Source organism: Schistocerca americana, chromosome 8, assembly GCF_021461395.2.
Source record: "Schistocerca americana isolate TAMUIC-IGC-003095 chromosome 8, iqSchAmer2.1, whole genome shotgun sequence".
NCBI classification, from domain to species: domain Eukaryota; kingdom Metazoa; phylum Arthropoda; class Insecta; order Orthoptera; family Acrididae; genus Schistocerca; species Schistocerca americana.
The window spans coordinates 383,462,493-383,483,488 of NC_060126.1; the positions used below are offsets into that span (position 1 = coordinate 383,462,493).

General features: G+C 41.9%; 1 protein-coding gene across 1 annotated transcript in view; it reads right to left on the minus strand.

Moving 5' to 3' along the window:
- The window catches only part of LOC124545980, a 96,665-nt gene that overhangs the window by 21,628 nt on the left and 54,041 nt on the right, over positions 1-20,996 (minus strand). The window contains exon 3 of the mRNA XM_047124944.1: positions 15,269-15,352. Coding sequence (XP_046980900.1) covers positions 15,269-15,352 — 84 coding nt within the window. The remainder of the gene's footprint in view (positions 1-15,268; positions 15,353-20,996) is intronic.

The following is a 20,996-nucleotide window of genomic DNA, read 5'->3' on the forward strand; positions in this document are numbered from 1 at the left end:
GAAAAACTTTGAAACACGTACCTATTTTGTACGAGCTGTAAATAAATAGTTGTCACTATTAAAGTTCCAACCCTCGTATACGCAATCCTCTAGATGTCAACACGCAGATGGTATTTGTTTTTTTCGACATATTGGAAGAGAGAGATGCAGTAAAATCTTATAGGAGGTTGTATTAAAAAAGGAATAGTAACTTAAATATTTTAAACGTAGCTGCACAACAGCAACGGTTTCACGTAATAAAATTATAAACAGCCGACCAGTTGCAATGGATAAATAAATTCTTTACCTAGGTTTCGACAAATATAAATTTGTCTCCTTCAGAAGGTAGCAATTTTACATTAGTAGAATTTTAGTAAGGACTAATGTAAAATTGCTACCTTCCGAAGAAGACAAATTTATATTTGTCGAAACCCAGGTAAAGAATTTCTTTATCCATTGCAACTGGTCGGCTGTTTAAAATTTTATTAAAAGGAATAGTATAACTGGTTGAAGTTTAGATGCAGACAATTCTCTCAAAACAACACCAATTTTGCTCATAAAGCTAATAGAAATCGGCATTTATTCTCTTGGAATCACGACTGCTTTTATTATTATCATCATGATTGCGTGCTTAAAAGTAGGTCATACCGCAAGTCTTGTGGTATTTCATACTTCATAACCTCTAATTATAAAGTAGACACCATGTGAATTATAGCTCGTTATGGAACCTGGAAATTATAGTGTTTTTCCCGACATGTGTGTAGATTGAATAAACAGGCTATCATGATCAAATTGCTAACAAAACTAGAACGCAAGAATCTACAGCTATTTCGAATGATTGTCTGCTGATAACAGAAACTTTACAGGCAGGTCGATAGAGGGGAGCTATGGAGTAAAAATGTCAAATGTAAGCACACAGCCAGCACTTATTTTCCATGTATCACAAGAGAGAGACGCAGTAAAATCTAATAGGAGGTTCTATTACAAGACAGGCTCTCAGAATTTGTTTCGTAAACGCTAGTGTGATATAGCATTGCATTGGTAAAACGGTACCTACCATAGCGTTAAAACAGCAATGTTCTCTTGTACTCGTATTATACCGTATTGTTGTCGAACGTAAAGTGGCTTTGTTTTTCCAAATTGTGAGCAAATAGTGTGAAAGGCTATATTCTCTAATGTTATTTGACATGTCTGAAGTGTTTGTAATAAACATGTGTATGACAGTTTATTTACAAACACTGATCTGAATACAAGGGAGGCTCTGAAACCATGTAATTTGTCCATCAAGCTGAAATAACTCACTTAACATAGATTTTTGCTTCTAATTCTCTGTTTTTCTTTACTCCAGTGAAGGTTTAGAAATAACATGAACGTTCTGAAGTGATCAGTAGTTTTCACAGCAAAATAGTGGAAGTCTTTTTTGATTTTACGCTGGGTGACATGTGCAGGGAGTGTGTAGCCTGACCTGTGTAGTTGGGTCATCTGTAATCGGCGGTGTTGCTGCAGTTCTTTCTCCCTTCGGTGGATGTCGCAAAAAACCAGAGGTGGGGGGGGGGGGGGGGCTGAGAGAAAGAGAGAGAGAAATGCCTATTGTATCCAGCAGTCGAACGTAAAATACCGATTTTGTTCATAAAACTAAAAGTAAATGCACTGTGTCTACTTTTGTGGAAAGAGGACATTTATCATCGTCACGTTTGTGTTTTCTTTTTTTAAATAGATGCTCACTTATAGGAGGTGTTTTGACGTTAAATACAACTGTTAAAGCCTTGCAGAATGGCGTGCACTTGCGGGTGTAGCCACCAGAGGGATGGACGCATGTTCCATAGGACGCAGCAGCTGCTCTTTTAGACAAGCAATCTGTGGTCAGGACAGTCATATTTATGTCGCTTTGTTCCGAGGGATATCAAAGTCGTGGCCTATTGCATATTATAGCTTTTGTCGGCATCGATAGCTCTGACCACCCGGCGATGTGCTCGTCAGGGACTCATTGTACTGAAGAGTCTTCCACCATATTCGCGGGAGATTGCTGTGACCGCAGTTGGCCAAAGATTATGTTCCCTGATACGGGGGGGGGGGGGGGGGGGGCAGGGGGGAAGGCTGCAGTCAGCATACACAGTGGAAGCTGCCAGCCGCCTGTTCTCTAATGAATGGACGTTTGAAAAGTCAATGTGTAGAGTTCTGTGGAATTTCTTTGTTGTTCCAGGGGGTCCAGTCTTCCCGAGAATGATATTTAACAGATTGCATGAAGCGTCCTGTTCTTCTCTTTTGTCTATCTGTCATTGACTTCAGCAGACTGGAGGCAGTACACCAGTGCCACCAGAAGGATTTCTTTGTGGACCATCAGTGACAAGGTAGAACAGGCCTCTTCCTCTACCTACGGTGAGGACTGGGATGGATGAGTGGTGGTAGGGGGAGGGAGGGTAAAGCTGGTTCAAAGTTGGTTAGCTCGTGATCGCCTATCAGCGAGAATACACGTTCAGCTACCACCTCTCCCTCATGATACAATCTTCTGGGGACGGTTTTTGTGGCACTTTGTTATTACAATGATTTTTCCCTATCCCCACTACAAGTGTTGCATTATGATCCATCGTTTACGAGCACTGTTTTTGGTGTAGTTAGAACAGTGGAGCATTTTCCATCAGTTATGGCAGCATGTATCGGCCTTCCTGAATTTCGAACACCTGGGTTGCAGGTGACTGTCGAGCAATCCAGCAGGAGGCGTCTGTAGCGAACTCTGACGTCCATGGCTGTATGCTTAGAGGTAATACACTTATTAAGCTTCTCTCTGTTCGTCAGCAGCATCTCGTCAGTTGAACACAATCCTCGCCAAAAATAAAGATATTACCTTCCAGTCAAGCCTTTTTACCGACAGTATGTAGGTGAAGGGTAGAGTTTTTGAGTGCGTCTGCCACTGATTTCGAATGGTATTGTAGGAGGTGGTGTCTTCATTGCAGTTGGCAAAAATTCTGTGACTACTGAGGTCGAAGTAGAGTGTGATTGTGAAGTTATCGGGACACGTTTAACAAGGCTAGGAGAAATAAAGTTAATTGTTGGGTGTTTCTACCGGCCACCAGGTTCCACCGTGACAGTTCAAGAATCACTCAAAGCGAGTCTACACTCTGTATCGCAGAAGTACCCGGTTCATGCCATGTTAGTCGGAGGCGACTTCAACCTACCTAGTATAGACTGAGATGTCTATGGATTCATTACAGGTGGTACAGACAAGCCGTCGTGTGAAGCACTTTTGAACACATTATCCGAAAACTGTCTTGAGCAGCTAAATCGACAGCCAACGCGTAATGGAAATATTTTAGATCTGGTAGCCACGAACAGACCAGACCTCATCGACGGTGTCAGTGTTGACATGGGGATTAGTGATCATGATGTTGTCATTACAACTATGGTTACAAAAGTTAAAAAGTCGGTCAAGAAGGCTAGGAGAGTATTTTTACTAGAAAGAGCAGATAAGCAGTGGTTTGCATACCACTTAGTAAATGAATCGACTTCATTTACTTCCGGTACGATGGACGTGGAAGAATCATGAGCAAATTTTAAACACATTGTAAATCACGCATTGGAAAAGTATGTGCTGAAAAAGTGCGTTACGGACGGAAAAGACCCACCGTGGTTTAACAGCGCAATTCGGAGGATGCAAAGACAGTTGCAGTCGCGGTACAAGAAAAATCGGGAGAATGAGAACAGGCAAAAGTTAGTAGAGATTCGTGCTGCTGTAAAAAGAGCGATGCGCGAAGCATACAACCACTACCACCGTCATGCCTTAGCAAAAGATCTTGCTGAAAACCCAAGTAAATTCTGGTCTTACGTAAAATCGGTAAGCGGGTCGAAGGCTTCCATCCAGTCACTGACTGATCAGTCCGGCCTGGAAACAAGAGACAGCAAAACGAAAGCTGAAATTTTAAATTTAGCATTTGAGAAATCTTTCACGCAGCAGGATCGTACAAACATACCGCCGTTTGAGTCTCGTACAGATTCCCGTATGGAGGGTTGTGAAGCAGCTGAATGGGTTGAAAATAAATAAATCGCCAGGTCCTGATGGGATTCCAATTCGGTTTTACAGAGAGTACTCTACTGCATTGGCTCCTTACTTAGCTTGCGTTTATCGGGAATCTCTTGCCCAACGTAAAGTACCGAGCGACTGGAAAAAAGCGCAGGTGATGCTAGTATATAAGAAGGGTAGAAGGACGGATCCTCAAAATTACAGACCAATATCATTAACATCGGTTTGTTGCAGGAGTCTCGAACATATTCTCAGTTCGAATATAATGAATTTCCTTGAGACAGAGAAGTTGCTGTCCACGCATCAGCACGGCTTTAGAAAGCATCGCTCCTGCAAAACGCAACTCGTACTTTTTTTACATGATATTTTGCGAACCATGGATGAAGGGTATCAGACGGACACCATATTCCTTGACTTCCGGAAAGCGTTTGACTCGGTGCCCCACTGCAGACTCCTAACTAATGTACGAGCATATGGGATTGGTTCCCAAATACGTGAGTGGCTCGAAGACTTCTTAAGTAATAGAACCCAGTATGTTGTCCTCGATGGTGAGTGTTCATCGAAGGTGAGGATATCATCTGGAGTGCCCCAGGGAAATGTGGTAGGCCCGCTGTTGTTTTCTATCTACATAAATGATCTTTTGGATATGGTGGATAGCAATGTGCGGCTGTTTGCTGATGATGCTGTGGTGCACGGGAAGGTGTCGTAATTGAGTGACTGTAGGAGGATACAAGATGATTTGGACAGGATTTGTGATTGGTGTAAGGAATGGCAGCTAATTCTAAATATAGATAAATGTAAATTAATGCAGAGGAATAGGAAAAAGAATCCCGTAATGTTTGAATACTCCATTAGTAGTGTAGCGCTTGACACAGTCACGTCGATTAAATATTTGGGCGTAACATTGCAGAGCAGTATGAAGTGGGACAAGCATGTAATGGCAGTTGTGGGGAAGGCGGATAGTCGTCTTCGGTTCATTGGTAGACTTTTGGGAAGATGTGGTTCATCTGTAAAGGAGACCGCTTATAAAACACTAATACGACATATTCTTGAGTACTGTTCGAGCGTTTGGGATCCCTACCAGGTCGGATTGACAGAAGATATAGAAGCAATTCAGAGGCGGGCTGCTAGATTTGTTACTGGTAGGTTTGATCATCAAGCGAGTGTTACAGAAATGCTTCAGGAACTCGGGTGGGAGTCTCTAGAGGAAGGGAGGCGTTCTTTTCGTGAATCGCTACTGAAGAAATTTAGAGAACCAGCGTTTGAGGCTGACTGCAGTACAATTTTACTGCCGCCAACTTATATTTCGTAGAAAGACCACAAAGATAACAGAGATTAGGGCTCGTACAGAGGCATATAGGCAGTCATTTTTCCCTCGTTCTGTTTGGGACTGGAACAGGGAGAGAAGATGCTAGTTGTGGTACGAGGTACCCTTCGCCACGCACCGTATGGTGGATTGCGGAGTATGTATGTAGATGTAGATGTAGATGTAAATATTGTGATTATTTTTTCCTAGAAGGATAACGCCAGATGTACGGCATCGTCAATTTTTGAACTGTACTGCGATTTTAAGCACTCCTTGTTAGCGCAATGCACGTAATTGTGCAATTAGGACCGATCTTCATGACTGATTACGTAATTAGGACCGATCGTCACTTCAGTGTCCTAACCAAAATAAGCAAACTTCCTCTCCTGCAACTGGACTGTTTCATTGTGTCGGGGATTGTACTTGGGTTTCCTGTCCTGAAGGACCAGGGTTCGAGACCCTGAAAGGGCGCCGCCATTTTTAATTTCCCGCCAGTTCCCAGCTGGGGTGGGAGGTCCACATAGTCCTGGGACGAAGAAATTCCACCAAAATTCGAAATTTCCGCCAAAATTCGAATTCCCCCCAATAGGGTAGGTGGGCGTAGGGGAGAGGGAGGGATACGGGGGGGGGGGGGGGAGGGGTGCACACGTTCCATCTTGGGAAAACACATGACATCATCCGAGAGGGTTGGGGAGATGGTGGGGATAAATAATTGATCAATTTAATTAATTGGCTTATCAATTTGATACCAAAATTACACCTGCAGCTCCAATACCCTGCCGTTACCAACTCCTTGTCACTTGCACTGCGGGACGGAGACAGGCTGGCCACGGATTTCGTGTTATTCATGATAAACGTACAATAGTGACATTCAAATGCACCTCCACGCCGTCCTCACCCATCACCAGTCAGGTTTTCTAAGATGTTGTTCGCGGCTTTCCGTCCTACTCATGTACAAAAGTTTGTACACGAAACATTCCCGTTATTTGACCCTTTTTGGTCTCTGTTGATTCGGCTATTACGCCACCAGAATAGTCAGCTATTCGTTAACATTTTTAATTTAACTGTGCCCGTGAGGGTAATGAAAGAAAAATTACTTTTGCGAACGTTACAAGTAATTGCGTTGACAGCTAGATCTAAACTTAACCCTTGCAAGCACAGTGGTTTCGTAGCCAGTAGGTCTGACGAATAAAACGATGTAATTGTTTATTTTATGATGTTAAAATTCACAAAATTACTAGGCAAAATTTTACAGTTTTTTAGTGCTTGACTTAGTCAGTGGCGTGAACCGTCTAGTCACTTAAGACTAAAAGAGGTCGAATGTTGGAAATAATTCGTGCAGTCGTAAATATTTGTACAGTGGTAGGAGGGAGTGCCATGAACAATATACTAGAAATCCTGACAGGTGGGGGCTGAGTGTGAGACTGGTTGTGCGTTTGAAGATCACTTTTGCACGTTTTTGTTGAAGAACTCAAAAACTAAGACCTCTAGCGAAAATATATCCCAGTATAAAATAAAGCTATATAAAATTTTCTACAAAAAGGTCGTGTTCATTTTTCTGTAGGATTAATAATTTGGGCGTAGTGAGAGAATATGAAAATCTCGGTCGTGATTTATGAAGTCCAGTTGTAACATTGAGGGTTGCATAAAAGACGACGGTAGGGGCAGCTGTGTCACCCTGTATACCCTACCAGGCGTGGCTACAACACTAAACACGAAAAACACTGATGTACTCTGGTAGCCGTTGTACTTGTAACAGAAAATTGCAACTCGTATCATTTACATACCCGCCGAAGCTCTATACGAATATGAAATTAAATAAAATCCGACCACATATATGGGTGCTTCACTTTTCTTCCGGTAGTGTAGAAAAAATTGCCACATTTAATGAAGCGACTGCGAAGTATCTTAGAAAATCATAATTTTACCGACATGTGAATACAATGATACTTTGATAACTATCAAACATCTCACTTAAACTCGAGTACCAATTACCATTTTTGACTTCCATCTCTGAGATAGTTGCAGCTCCTGTATCGACATATCGTCGTTTTCATTTGTATCCAAACACTTTACATTCATTACCAGGGCCAGATCGCCGGTCATGCAATAACATCTGTGACACATCATTTCCAACAACTGCTATGAACTTGTATAGTCCTGTCTTCCTCAGTTGCGTGTAATATTACGGTATATTAATAATTTTTACTTACGGACCGTCTGACAGCAAGTGACACACACACAGGAAAAAAAAAGAATCACACACACACACAGCACAAAAAAATATATATCACACCAAGAAACACTCACACACACACACACACACACACACACACACATACACAAACGCACACACAAATACATACACGAACAGACCACAGATACTTCAATAATTACACTCATAAGTTTGGCAATAACATTCGATCTTTGGCAAAAAAATTTGACAGTCGTCAACAGAACTGCGATTTTAAGCACTCCTTGTTAGCGCAATGCACGTAATTGTGTAATTAGGACCGATCTTCATGACTGATTACGTAATTAGGACCGATCGTCACTTCAGTGTCCTAACCAAAATAAGCAAACTTCCTCTCCTGCAACTGAACTGTTTCATTGTGTCGGGGATTGTACTTGGGTTTCCTGTCCTGAAGGACCAGGGTTCGAGACCCTGAAAGGGCGCCGCCATTTTTAATTTCCCGCCAGTTCCCAGCTGGGGTGGGAAATATTTGTACAGTGGTTGGAGGGAGTGCCATGAACAATATACTAGAAATACTGACAGGTGGGGGCTGAGTGTGAGACTGGTTGTGCGTTTGAAGATCACTTTTGCACGTTTTTGTTGAAGAACTCAAAAACTAAGACCTCTAGCGAAAATACATCCCAGTATAAAATAAAGCTATATAAAATTTTCTACAAAAAGGTCGTGTTCATTTTTCTGTAGGATTAATAATTTGGGCGTAGTGAGAGAATATGAAAATCTCGGTCGTGATTTATGAAGTCCAGTTGTAACATTGCGGGTTGCATAAAAGACGACGGTAGGGGCAGCTGTGTCACCCTGTATACCCCACCAGGCGTGGCTACAACACTAAACACGAAAAACACTGATGTACTCTGGTAGCCGTTGTACTTGTAACAGAAAATTGCAACTCGTATCATTTACATACCCGCCGAAGCTCTATACGAATATGAAATTAAATAAAATCCGACCACATATATGGGTGCTTCACTTTTCTTCCGGTAGTGTAGAAAAAATTGCCACATTTAATGAAGCGACTGCGAAGTATCTTAGAAAATCATAATTTTACCGACATGTGAATACAATGATACTTTGATAACTATCAAACATCTCACTTAAACTCGAGTACCAATTACCATTTTTGACTTCCATCTCTGAGATAGTTGCAGCTCCTGTATCGACATATCGTCGTTTTCATTTGTATCCAAACACTTTACATTCATTACCAGGGCCAGATCGCCGGTCATGCAATAACATCTGTGACACATCATTTCCAACAACTGCTATGAACTTGTATAGTCCTGTCTTCCTCAGTTGCGTGTAATATTACGGTATATTAATAATTTTTACTTACGGACCGTCTGACAGCAAGTGACACACACACAGGAAAAAAAAAAAAAATACACACACACACACACAGCACAAAAAAATATATATCACACCAAGAAACACTCACACACACACACACACACACACACACACACACATACACAAACGCACACACAAACGCATACACGAACAGACCACAGATACTTCAATAATTACACTCATAAGTTTGGCAATAACATTCGATCTTTGGCAAAAAAATTTGACAGTCGTCAACAGAAACCAAAACATTGCTTTAAAAAAAGCGTTCTGTGCATAGTGTTGTAGAATGGCGAAAAAAACCGCAAATTGGCGTTCATAAGAAGAAGAACAACACTAAAAATGCAACAGGAGCGTAATATGTAGGAAATTGTCCACGCAACCTGTAAGTACAGTTCAAAACATTACTACTTAATAGGAAATACCAACCACCAGAACTGTTTATAACCTATAGGCACAATGACAAAAATGTAAATAAATTAGCTAACATATGTACATATTCCAGGCCACTGATGATGCCTTGCAGAAAATAAAGGCGAAACGCGTATGGCACTAAAATTGTGTTTTATTCAGCTGCTGTCAGTAAAAATTATTAATATACCGTAAAACTGCTATGAATGTTTTTTATGCGTTCTTAAATGAGGATTCCAACTCACTTCTCACTGCCTGCATTACAACAATAGTATTCTCTTTCCTATAACTCCTACATCGGTTTCATACAACATGCTTACCAATTCTATCTTAAAAGTACGAATCTTCATCTACATCCTACTCCGCATGCCAAATAACGGTGAGTGGTGGAGGACACTTCTGGTACCACTGACCGATTGCCCCCTACGCCGTTTCACTGGCGGATAGCGCTTGGAAAGAGTGATTGTCGGTAAGCCCCTGTATTTGCTCTAATTTCTCGAATTTTCTCATCGTGTCATTAGCGGAAGAAGTAACTTGTTCCCCGACTCTTCCCGGAAAGTGCTCTCTCGCAATTTTAATAGTTAAACGATCCTGTGACGAAACCCGCCGCTTTCCTTTGGAACTTCTCTAACTCCTCTATAGTCCTACCTGGTAAGAATTCCATATTGATGAACAAGTCAAGAAGCGGTCGAACAGGGGCCTTATAAGCTACATCCTTCGTGGATGAGTAACATTTCCTTAAGTCTCTCCTATGAATCTTAGCCTGGCATCTGATTTTCCTAGCATCTGTTTTATGTGGTGATTCTACTTAACGTCGCGCTGGACACATTCCTAGATATTTTACAGCGGATACTGTATCCAGCAGTTTCTTGTCAACAGAACAGTCGTACATTTGTGACTTTCTTTTCCTATGTGTGTGGAATATCCTACAATTATTTACGTTATGCGTCAACTGTCAGAGCCTACACCATTCATCATTCCTCAGCAGCACATTCTGCAAATCGATTCTTTCTGGCTTTGCTGCTTTGTTACAGACAAGTGCATCATCTGCAAACAGTGCGAGAGAACCTCCGACACTTTCTGCTAGATCAATTATATGCATTGTAAACTGTAACGTTGCTATCGCACTTCCATGGGGTACTTCGGTAATCTTTACATCTGTCGGTTTGTTCCTTTAAGAGCAACATGTTCATTTCTATCAGCAAGGACATCTCGAGTCCAGTCGCGAATCTGGTCAGCATTTTTTTCGCTAAACGACGGTGCGCGACGGTGTGAAATGCCCTCCTGAAGTCAACGAACACAGCATCAACCTAAGCGCCGTTGTCTGCGGCGCAGTGGATTTCATGGAGGAACAGAACGATCTGAGTATCATAAGATCTCTGTCTGCGGAATCCATGTTGACTTTTGTAAAGGAGATTTTTATTCACCAAAACTTCATAATTCTTGAAGATAAATCAAGTTCCAAAATTCCACAACACATCGCCGTCAACGATGCAGGTCTGTAGTTGTGTGTATCTGTTCTAAGGCCCTTCTTGAAAACGTGAACGGCATACGCTTTCTCGCTGTCGCGAAGCACCGTTCTCTGCTCTCAGAGTCCTCCCGCAAATTGTCTCCACTACCATTGTTACTGAGAGGAAATCACACTAATCACCTCCATGTCATTAATGGCACTACAGTTTTATGGACGTTTGTTTTGCTTGTAAATCAAACGTTGAAGAAAGACAACTTGATTACTGTGAGCACTCACGCCTACAATGGTAGTAATTTCAATAACAAATAAATATAAAATAAATTTTTAATTATTTATTTTTGTTTCCAGGGTATCAGATTTCCTTCACTTCGTCTACTTTGTCGTCACTAATGCGGATTTTAAGTTTATCGATTATCTCATTTCTACTAATCGTCATTACTTTCGTCTTTCGTTGGCTTACTCTCAGTCCATAATCTGTACTAATTTGTTATTGATCCATTCGGTAAGTCCGGTAATTCTTGTTTACTTTCACTCAGCATAGCGACGCCATCAATGAAGCCCATAATTCCAGGTTTATGATTCTGGAAAAATCGCCCAGGCTTGTGGCTAAGTCACATCTAGGGAATATCCATTATTCCAGGAATCCTAGTTCCGCAAGGTTCTCAGGAAAACATCTGTGATGTCTAGAAGGTAGGATGTGAAGAACTAGAGGAAGTTAAGGTGTGAGGACGGGTCGTGTGTGGTGCGCTCGTAGCCGAGTAGCTGAGTTGGTAGAGCACTTGCTCGCTAAAGGCAAACGTCCTGACTTACGCTGGCATGATTGCTCAGAGGGCCCGCTTAGATGATTCAGTTCTCTGACATTCAGCCAGACCAAATGAAAAGAATAAAGAACAAAATGAAGAAAGAAAAAGATAAAAAGTTCGAGTCTCTTTCCAGCACACAGTTTCAATACGCCAGGAAGTTTCACTCTTGTAATTGATATCATTTCACTCTGAATTTTAATCCTAGTCTTGATCTTTCTTTTATTTACATTATTGCTTGCTCGATGTAAAGGTTGAGCATTATGGGCCAAAGACTGCAAAACTCTCTTACATTCTTTCTAATCAGAGCATTTCGTTCTTTGCCCTCCATTATTTTGTCTCCTCTTGACTCTTGCAGATATTGTATATTACCCTTCGTTTTCCTATAGCTTACATATATTTTTCCGAAAATTTTGAAAATGCGTCTTCCGATTTTTCTCTATCTGCAAATCCTATGAACTTGTATTGATATTTCTTAAGTCTAGCTTCCATTATCAAGCATAACGTCAGAACTCTTTTCGTTGCTGCCTTTATCTTATGCGTATTATTCTTGTCAGTAACTTGGATGTATGAGCTGAGTATGCGACAGTTCTCAGACTTACCTGCTCTTGCTTTCTTCGGGACTGCGAGGATATATTTTTCTGAAGGCCTGATGCTATGTCTCTTGTCGTTTAGCCGTGTCTTCCCTCAATAATTATAGAAATTTTTATCAAACCAGTCCTATCCGTCGTAGAGGCTTTCAGTGTACTCTTTTCCACCTGTTAGCTCTCTCCTCTCCGATTAACAGTGTAATTCCCAATGCACTCTTATGTTGGCGCCCTTGGTTTTAATCTCACCGAAGACTATTTTGACTTTTCTATATGTTGAATCATTCCTTCCGACTACCATTTCTTTTGTGATTTCTTCAGATTTTTTCCTGCTGTAGCCATTTCTCCTTGGCTTCATTCTTTACCTGCCTACAGGTATTTTCAAAGTATATCTCATGATATCGTAGTTTTGGGGGTGTTAGCTATTACTTTCCGAAACTCACCGCAGAATTCAGCCAGTCTTTCTCTTCTCTCATTCCTACTAGTAAGCCCATAATCACCTGTCACTCACTCCTCTACGCCTTCCTCTATTACCGCGTTCGCATCATTCCTGATTATTATTAGCTTATCTTCTCCATTTACGTACTGAATTGCCTGTTAAATATCCTAACATATTTGCTCTACACTCCATCTTCTCCTTGTGACGTTATCGGCTGTATGTAAGCCATTATTACTGGCGTTGGTTTGGTGCCGATTTTGATGAGAACAACTCAGTCACTGCACTGTTCACGCTAACTCACTCTCTGTCCTACCTACCTATTAATTACCAACATCACTCACGTTATTCAATTTTCTGCTGCTGTTGATATTATACTAGACTAGTAACCTGATTCTTCAATCCATTTCACTACATTGAGCCTTACTATGTGTAGAGTGGGCCTTTAGGTTTTACTTTTTCAAGTTTTCTAGCCTCCTTACCATGTTTAAACTTCTGCGCTCGTGATCGTAAGAAGTTCTACTTCTATATATATAATCGTACATCTGCATACATGTTCAGTAGGATACTGATGGAGGGTACCAGGTACCAGTACTATACGTTTTCTTTCCTATTCCACTCGTAAATAGAGCAAGGTGTTTATGAGCCTCCATATGGGCCCTAGTTTCTCTTATCATGTCTTCGTGGTCCTTACGTGAAATGTACACTATGTGATCAGAAGTATCCGGACATCCCCAAAAACATACGTTTTTCATATTAGGTGCATTATGCTGTCACCTGCTGCCAGGTACTCCATGTCAGCGACTTCAGTAGTCATTAGACATCGTGAGACAGCAGAATTGGGCGCTCCGCGGAACTCATGGATTTCGAACGCGGTTAGGTGATTGGGTGTTACACGAGTCATACGTCTGTACGCGAGGTTTCCACACCCCTAAACATCCCTAGGTCCACTGTTTCCAATGTGATAGTGAAGTGGAAACGTGAAGGGACACGTACAGCACAAAAGCGTACAGGCCGACCTCGTCTGTTGACTGACAAAGATCACCAACAGTTGAAGAGGGTCGTAATGTGTAATAGGCAGACATGTATCCAGACCATCACACGGGAATTCCAAACTGCATCAGAATCCACTGCAAGTACTATGACAGTTACGCGGGAGGTGAGGAAACTTGGATTTCATGGTCAAGCTGCTGCTCATAAGCCACACATCACGCCGCTAAATGCCAAACGACGCCTCGCTTGGTCTAAGGAGCGTAAACATTGGACGACTGAACAGTGGAAAAACGTTGTGTGGAACGACGAATCACGGTACACAATGTGACGATCCGATGACAGGGTGTGGGTATGGAGAATGTCCGGTGAACGTCACCCGCCAGCGAGTGTGGTGCCAACAGTAAAATTCGGACGCGGTGGTGTTATGGTGTAGTCGTGCTCTTCATGGAGGAGTCTTGCATCCCTTGTTGTTTTGCGTGTTACTATCACGGCTCAGGCCTACATTGGTGTTTTACGCACCTTCTTGTTTTACACTGTTGAAGAGCAATTCGGGGATGGCGATTACATCTTTCAACACGATCGAGCAATTGTTCATAATACACTTTCTGTGGTGGGATGGTTACAAGACATCCCTGTAATGGACTGGCCTGCAGAGTCCTGACCTGAATGCTATAGAACACCTTTGAGATGTTTTGGAACGCCGAATTCGTGCCAGTCCTCACCGACCGACATCGATACCTCTCCTCTCCGGGAAGAATGGGCTGCCATTCCCCAAGAAACCTTTCATCACCTGGTTGAACGTATGCCTGCGAGAGTGGAAGCTGTCATCAAGGCTAAGGGTGGGCCAACACCATATTGAATTCCAGCATTACCGATGGAGGGTGCCACGAACTTGTAAGTCAAGTCACTTTAAGCCAGGTGCCCGGGTTTTTGATCACATAGTGTACGTTAGTGGCAGTAGAATCGTTCTGCAGTCGGTCTCAAATGCCAGTTCTCTAAACTTCGTTAACAGTGCTTCGCCGTCTTTTCTCCGTTCTTCCCCTTCAGGGATTACTCTTTCGCTGGTTATTCTGTCTTTTTCTTATACTGCTTACGATAGCATCTCCCCTTATCGCTGCCTCCGCCCCAATCACAAGGTTTCCGAAAGTGAGCTCAGCGTAGGATGAAACTGAAATGTGAACCATCTGAAACGCAGTGGAAACGAAGAGAGGAGCATGACATGTGTTGTGATTACTTATAAAGGTGCTAGAAAAATTAGTAGAAGAAAGATCTCCAAGGAAAATCCTCAATAACAAAAAAGTTAGAATGGTGTTGCTTTTACTATGGAACAGAAAAGAAGTATTAGGTGTGTGTGTGTAGAGGGGGGAGAACTAGCGAAGACTAGTCATTGGTGAGGTTTTGGAGTGTAGTACACTACGCAGAGTTGAGTTCTGCTGTAGTGAATTATTAACGAAGATTACACATTGGTGGGGCATTCTGGTGCAGTAGGCAATGTAGAGTTAAGTTCTATATTAGTCAATTATTAACTTTAACAATCATAATAATGCGAAAGTAATGATGAAGTGTGGTGGAAATGCGGAAATACGTTTTGTCTATTAGCTCTTTCTATAAATGCCCGCTACTTAATTAGATATCAAAAGCTTAAAACAATGATTTTAGAATTTGTACATACCACCATTAATATTAGTTAAACACGTGTACTGGACGCATACTTTATGTGGCCCAAATTGTTTGCACCATACGCAGTTCTTGACGTCTGTAAAAGAAACAGACACATTAGCAGTTTACATACTTATTCACATTAACATTATAACAGCTGGAGCATTTAAATTAACAATGAATGAATGGTAAGTATTTGTTGTCTGTTTCACAAATAATAGCCATTTAATATCATTTGTCTAAAATGGACCGTAGTTTACCTATTAAATTTACTTTTAATAACAATGTAAACAATAAGCGGGTTAGCTGTCAATCATATGTTAATACTCCATAACAAAGACATCAAAGAAAAGTAAAATTCAGCGGACCTGCCAAAAGAAACTATTAATTTTACATATTATTATTAATTCTAATAATCTGCTGACTTTCATACACAGAATATTATTTCTTGCACTTTGTTTTTGGATCATCAGACTTCTGAACAGTTTAATAATGCACGACACTAATTTCTCTAAAACAAAGACGTCAGACAAAGTAAAATTCAGCCTGCCTACCACAAAAGGAAATTCTTAATTTTAAAGATTTTGATTAATCCTAATGATCTACTGATCTTCATATACAAAACATCGATTGCATGTAATAAGTTTTTGAATCATCAGTCTTGTTACAAATTTGACGTGACACATCACGAATTCCTCTCCAAGCCCACCTCAAAAATCTCAGAGCAACACTTGTACCCTATTTCTTCAATTGTTTGTTGGACATATTTCAATCTCTGTCGTTTCCGTTTCCTACAATTTTTACCCCCTACAGTTCCTTCTAATTCCATAGAAGTTATCCTCTGATGTCTTAATACAGTCCCAAGCCCTGTTCTGTCTCCCTGTCAGTGTTTTCCATGTCTTTCTTTCTCCTCCAGATCTGCGGGAAACCTCGCCATTTCGTATCTTTTCAGACCACCTAATTTTCAGACATCATTATATGACACCACATCTCAAACGCTTCGATTTTCTTCTTTTCCATTTTTACCACAGTCCATGGTTCACTACTGTACTCCAGACGTACATCGTTAGAAATTTATTCCTCCAATTAGAAATTTACCTATGCTGGTCTCCTTTCTATCTCCACCTTGCTTTGTCGATCACGTATTGTCTTGCTTCGAAGGCAGCACAATTCTTTCACTTTATCTACTTCGCTGTCACCACTTCTGATATTACGTTTAACGCTAATCCTGTGTGTGCTACTTCTCCTTACGTTCGTCTTTCTTCGGTTTACTCGCACTCTATATTCTGTACTCGTTAGACTGATCATTCCACTCAAGATAGCCTACAATTCTACACTTCCACTGAGAACAGCAATTTTATTAGAGAATTTTATCATTGATATCCTTTCATCCTGAATCTTACTCTCAGTGTGGAGTTTTCTTTTATTTCCATCGTTTCTTCTTCTGTATTTATATTGAACAGCAGGGTCGAAAGACTGGAGACTACACTTATATCCTTTTTAATGCAAACTCTTCGTTCTTGTTCTTCCATTGCTACTGTCCCCCCTTGTTCTTGTACGTTTGTATAATGTCCGTCTTTCCACATAACTTACTCCTATTTTCATCAGAATTCCGGACGCCTTGTATAGCTTTACATTTTCGAATGACATTTTTTAAGACGACACGTCGAACGAACGTCTAATGACTTTTCGCAAGTCTTGGTTTTCTTTCCTGTTCTCCGTGTTAAGTTGATCGTTCTATAGTTCTCGCACATATCTACCTTTACTATCTTCGATACTATATGTTTTTTCGAAAAGACTGATAATACGTATCCGGAATCAGAGATTCTACTCCCCAAACAGAACAGTCGTTCAGTAGGCAATAGAACGATTGCATGTACAAAGTTGGTGACTGACTCTTGCAGCCTGTAATATAGTTGGGTTAATTGTAAATTTAGACAGTATTTTACATGAAATTCGATTTCACACAAGATGTGCTTGACGATTGTATTTGCTGTGGTTTTCAGTACGAACATTAGTTTGATGTAGTGCTCACCCTATTCTATTCTGTCCAGGTATCTTCATCACTGCATGACTACTGCAACCTAAATCTATTTGAATCTGATTGCTATAGTCAACCTTGGCCTCCGTCTTGCTGTGGAGAGATTGTAAATTTAGTAGCAACATGGGCTGTGAAGCGGCAGTGAAAACACGACTATAAACACAGTCTCTAAACTAAAAGTATTGTTCCAAAAATGTGTTTGAAAGGAGCACAATAATGTAATCAAAATCTTATTCGTTTCTTTGATAGAAATCACTTATCTGATTAGAACTGTGTGCCGGACTGGGAAGCAAAACTGTACATTGTCACTTTCGGAGGCAAGCGCTCTATCGGCCAAGTTATCAATACATGTCGGATGACCTTCTATCACAGTTTACTTCTCCCTGTACCTCTCTGCTATCTTCAAAACTTCACAGAAGATGCCCTCCCATATCTAGCGGAACAACGACTCCGAGAAGGAAGGGTATTCCGGGGAAACAGCTCAGCAAAGCATAGGGAACTGTTTACAGAATGATTGCAGGGTAACTTTTCGCGAAGGTGATGGGAGTTGAAGCTGTGTAGATCGGTCAGTAGTCGTGGCTGGATGGCACAGTCTGCAGAATACAGTGCATGTTTCCCTTCTTTCTTCCTAACTTGTAAAAGCCTACTGCCAGGTGAGTTTCTGGGCAAATACGACATGTCAAAATCACCACGAGGGTGTAATACATGAGAGATTGTTATAAAAATGGTTCAAATGGCTCTGAGCACTATGGGACTTAACTACTGAGGTCATCAGTCCCCTACCTGTATAACTTAGAATTACTTAAACCTAACTAATCTAAGGACATCACACACATCCATGCCCGAGGCGGGATTCGAACCTGCGACCGTAGCAGCAGCGCGGTTCCAGACTGAAGCGCCTAGAGCCTCTCGGCCACACCGGCCGGCATATTGTTATAACTTTTCTCGTTTTCCTGTTTATGTGTCCACTCCCTGCCTGTCTCCAGTTCATGGTGTGGGCAGTGTACCTGACGTTAAACATTATTCATGTATTCAAGGTCTTGACGGCATTGCCGACAGTCAAATTGGTTTCCAAATTTTTTTTATTGAACCTGTAGTTACATACTACATACTTTACTGACCACAGTTTTTATGCTAGATACTATTCAGTTGTAAACTGCTGCAGACTTTATGACAGCAATGAATCAACTCTGGTTGAAGCCAATTATAGGAAGCTTCTCAAGGTGCAGAAAACCAAGATTCAGCACCGGAAAGCCGGACTGACAGCCTGAGAAAAAAAAAATGCATGAGCGGTTTTTTGAGAAAAACGAAGGCAAAACACATAAAGGAAAGACCTGGTCTTGGCTGACCAACTGAACCCTAAAGAAGGAAATCGAAGATTTTTTCTGTATGAAAACAAGCTATCAGAACTAATGCCGACAAAGTAACAGTAGAGAAATCAACAGCCGCGTGGGATTAGCCGAGCGGTCTAGGCGCTGCAGTCATGGACTGTGCGGCTGGTCCCGGCGGAGGTTCGAGTCCTCCCTCGGGCATGGGTGTGTGTGTGTTTGTCCTTAGAATAATTTAGGTTAAGTAGTGTGTAAGCTTAGGGACTGATGACCTTAGCAGTTAAGTCCCATAATATTTCACACACATTACATTAGAGAAATCAACAAAATACCCAAAATGTAGACATTGCAAATAAGCAGACGAAACTCTGAATGATATCCTTAGAATTTACCAGAAGATCGTCCTGGCTAGTTGCACGCTAACGCACAAGCATGTGACACGAATGGTCCTGTGAAACGTATGTCAAAATTGCTATCTACCGGTGGCAACGAACTGGCGCGACCACAAGCAAGAAAAAGTTGTTGAAAACCAACATGACAAATTATTGTGGGACTTGTAACACGTCGAAGTTTGAAACACAATACACCAGACCACAATTCTTGAGGAAAAGAAAGTGTAGATCATTGATATTGCCATACCAGGTGATAGCAGTATCGACAAACAACAAACTGAAACCCTGTCAGGTACGACCTACAGTGATCAAGGAATAATCCTCTGATAGTGGTCACATCGCTTTCCGGCACACTCAGAGCAGCTCTGAAAGGCCTGAGTGACATTGATAAAATATCCGTCTGGCAACTACAAAAAACCGCAACCATCTTTTACAGTGCAAGACGTGCAGGAGAAGAGTCAAAGAGTTTGTGGAAGGTACCGACACGAATGTGGAGCCTTGCTGCCTGTAGTATTGTGGCCAGCTGCCGCTGGATTTCTCAGTTGTGGATCTATGTAGCGAACAGCCCAATCGAGGTGGTTCCATAGATTCTCGACTGGGTTTAAACTCAGGGAGTTTGGTGGCCAGGGGAGCTTGTAAAACTTATTCTGGTACTCGTATATCCACTCACGTAGACGTCGAGCTGGTGGCACGTTGCATTGTCCTGCTGGTAGAGGCCTACGCGAAGAGGACAAATAATTGCACTCAAGGATATACATGGTCTCCAAGGAGAGCTGCACACATGTGTCGATCCAGTGTGCCTTTCAGAACGATGAGATAACCCAGGGAATGCCACGAAATCATTCTTTAGAGCTAATGGTCCCTCCTGGTTGCAGGGTGTTCGCTTTCAGACGTTCCACGCCGTACACGCCAACGGCCGTCTGCATCATGGAGCATAAAGCGTGATTCATCTAAAGAGGACACCTGTTGTCGCTTAGTGGCCATCCAGTTGTGGTACTGGCGTGCAAATTCCAGCAGTGAGCGTGGGTGGATGAACCAGGCGCCTGCTGTGGACGTCTATGCGCAGCAACCTTCGCTGAACAGTCGTTGAGGAGACAATGTTGGCAGCCCCTTGGTTCATCTGAGCGGTCAGATGCTCAAAAAGTTGCACGTCTACTCGCCCATACACATTTATGCAGCCATCGTTCACCTTCCGTCGTCTATGGCGCGTGGTGCACTACAACTGCCTCGGCGCCGGATTTGGATAGTGCCATTTTGCCATACACGGTATACCTTAACCAATGAGTTACGCTAACAGATTCGGAAATGCTTCCACCTTCGGCCCGGAAGCCAATGATTATGGCATTTTGGACGTCATATAAATCCCTCCTTTTCCATATTTCGACAGCGACTGCAGTGGCGTCCTCGTTTCCCCGATACGATTTATATACTCCCCACTCCATGCTGGCACTTACTGTCTGTGAGTGGTTATAGCACGTTGACATTTAATATAGGCGTTGGTCTCATTAACGTGATCGGATTGTGTAGCATCAGTAATAGTAATAGCAATAGTTACTCCGCCTTGAGTAGTTAGTGTATTGAGAAGCTCAGTAGATACTTTTCATGGCCCAAAGTCATCTGAAATGAGGAGCAGGATGACTATAGCAGGCGTTAAAGAACAGCAACGGAAATTACGAAACAAGTGGAAAAAAGCGTCGGTCATTTCAAGCTTGAGGAAGAGTTGGCAGACAGAAGAATAGAATTATAGCCCTTGTAAGGTGTCAGGCAAATCCAACACCCTCCATGAAAACCCTGACATGATAGCAAATCCGGCAGTATGTCACATAGCTCCGAATAAATCCTGACATTAAATTAACCAAAGTAAAACGATCAACGAGTGAGAAAATGGAATATCGCAGACTAACACAAGAACGCTTAAATGCATGTCATACCTTCCCACCGTGAAACAGACGCAGTTCCGAGGGGAGAAACGAGAACAGA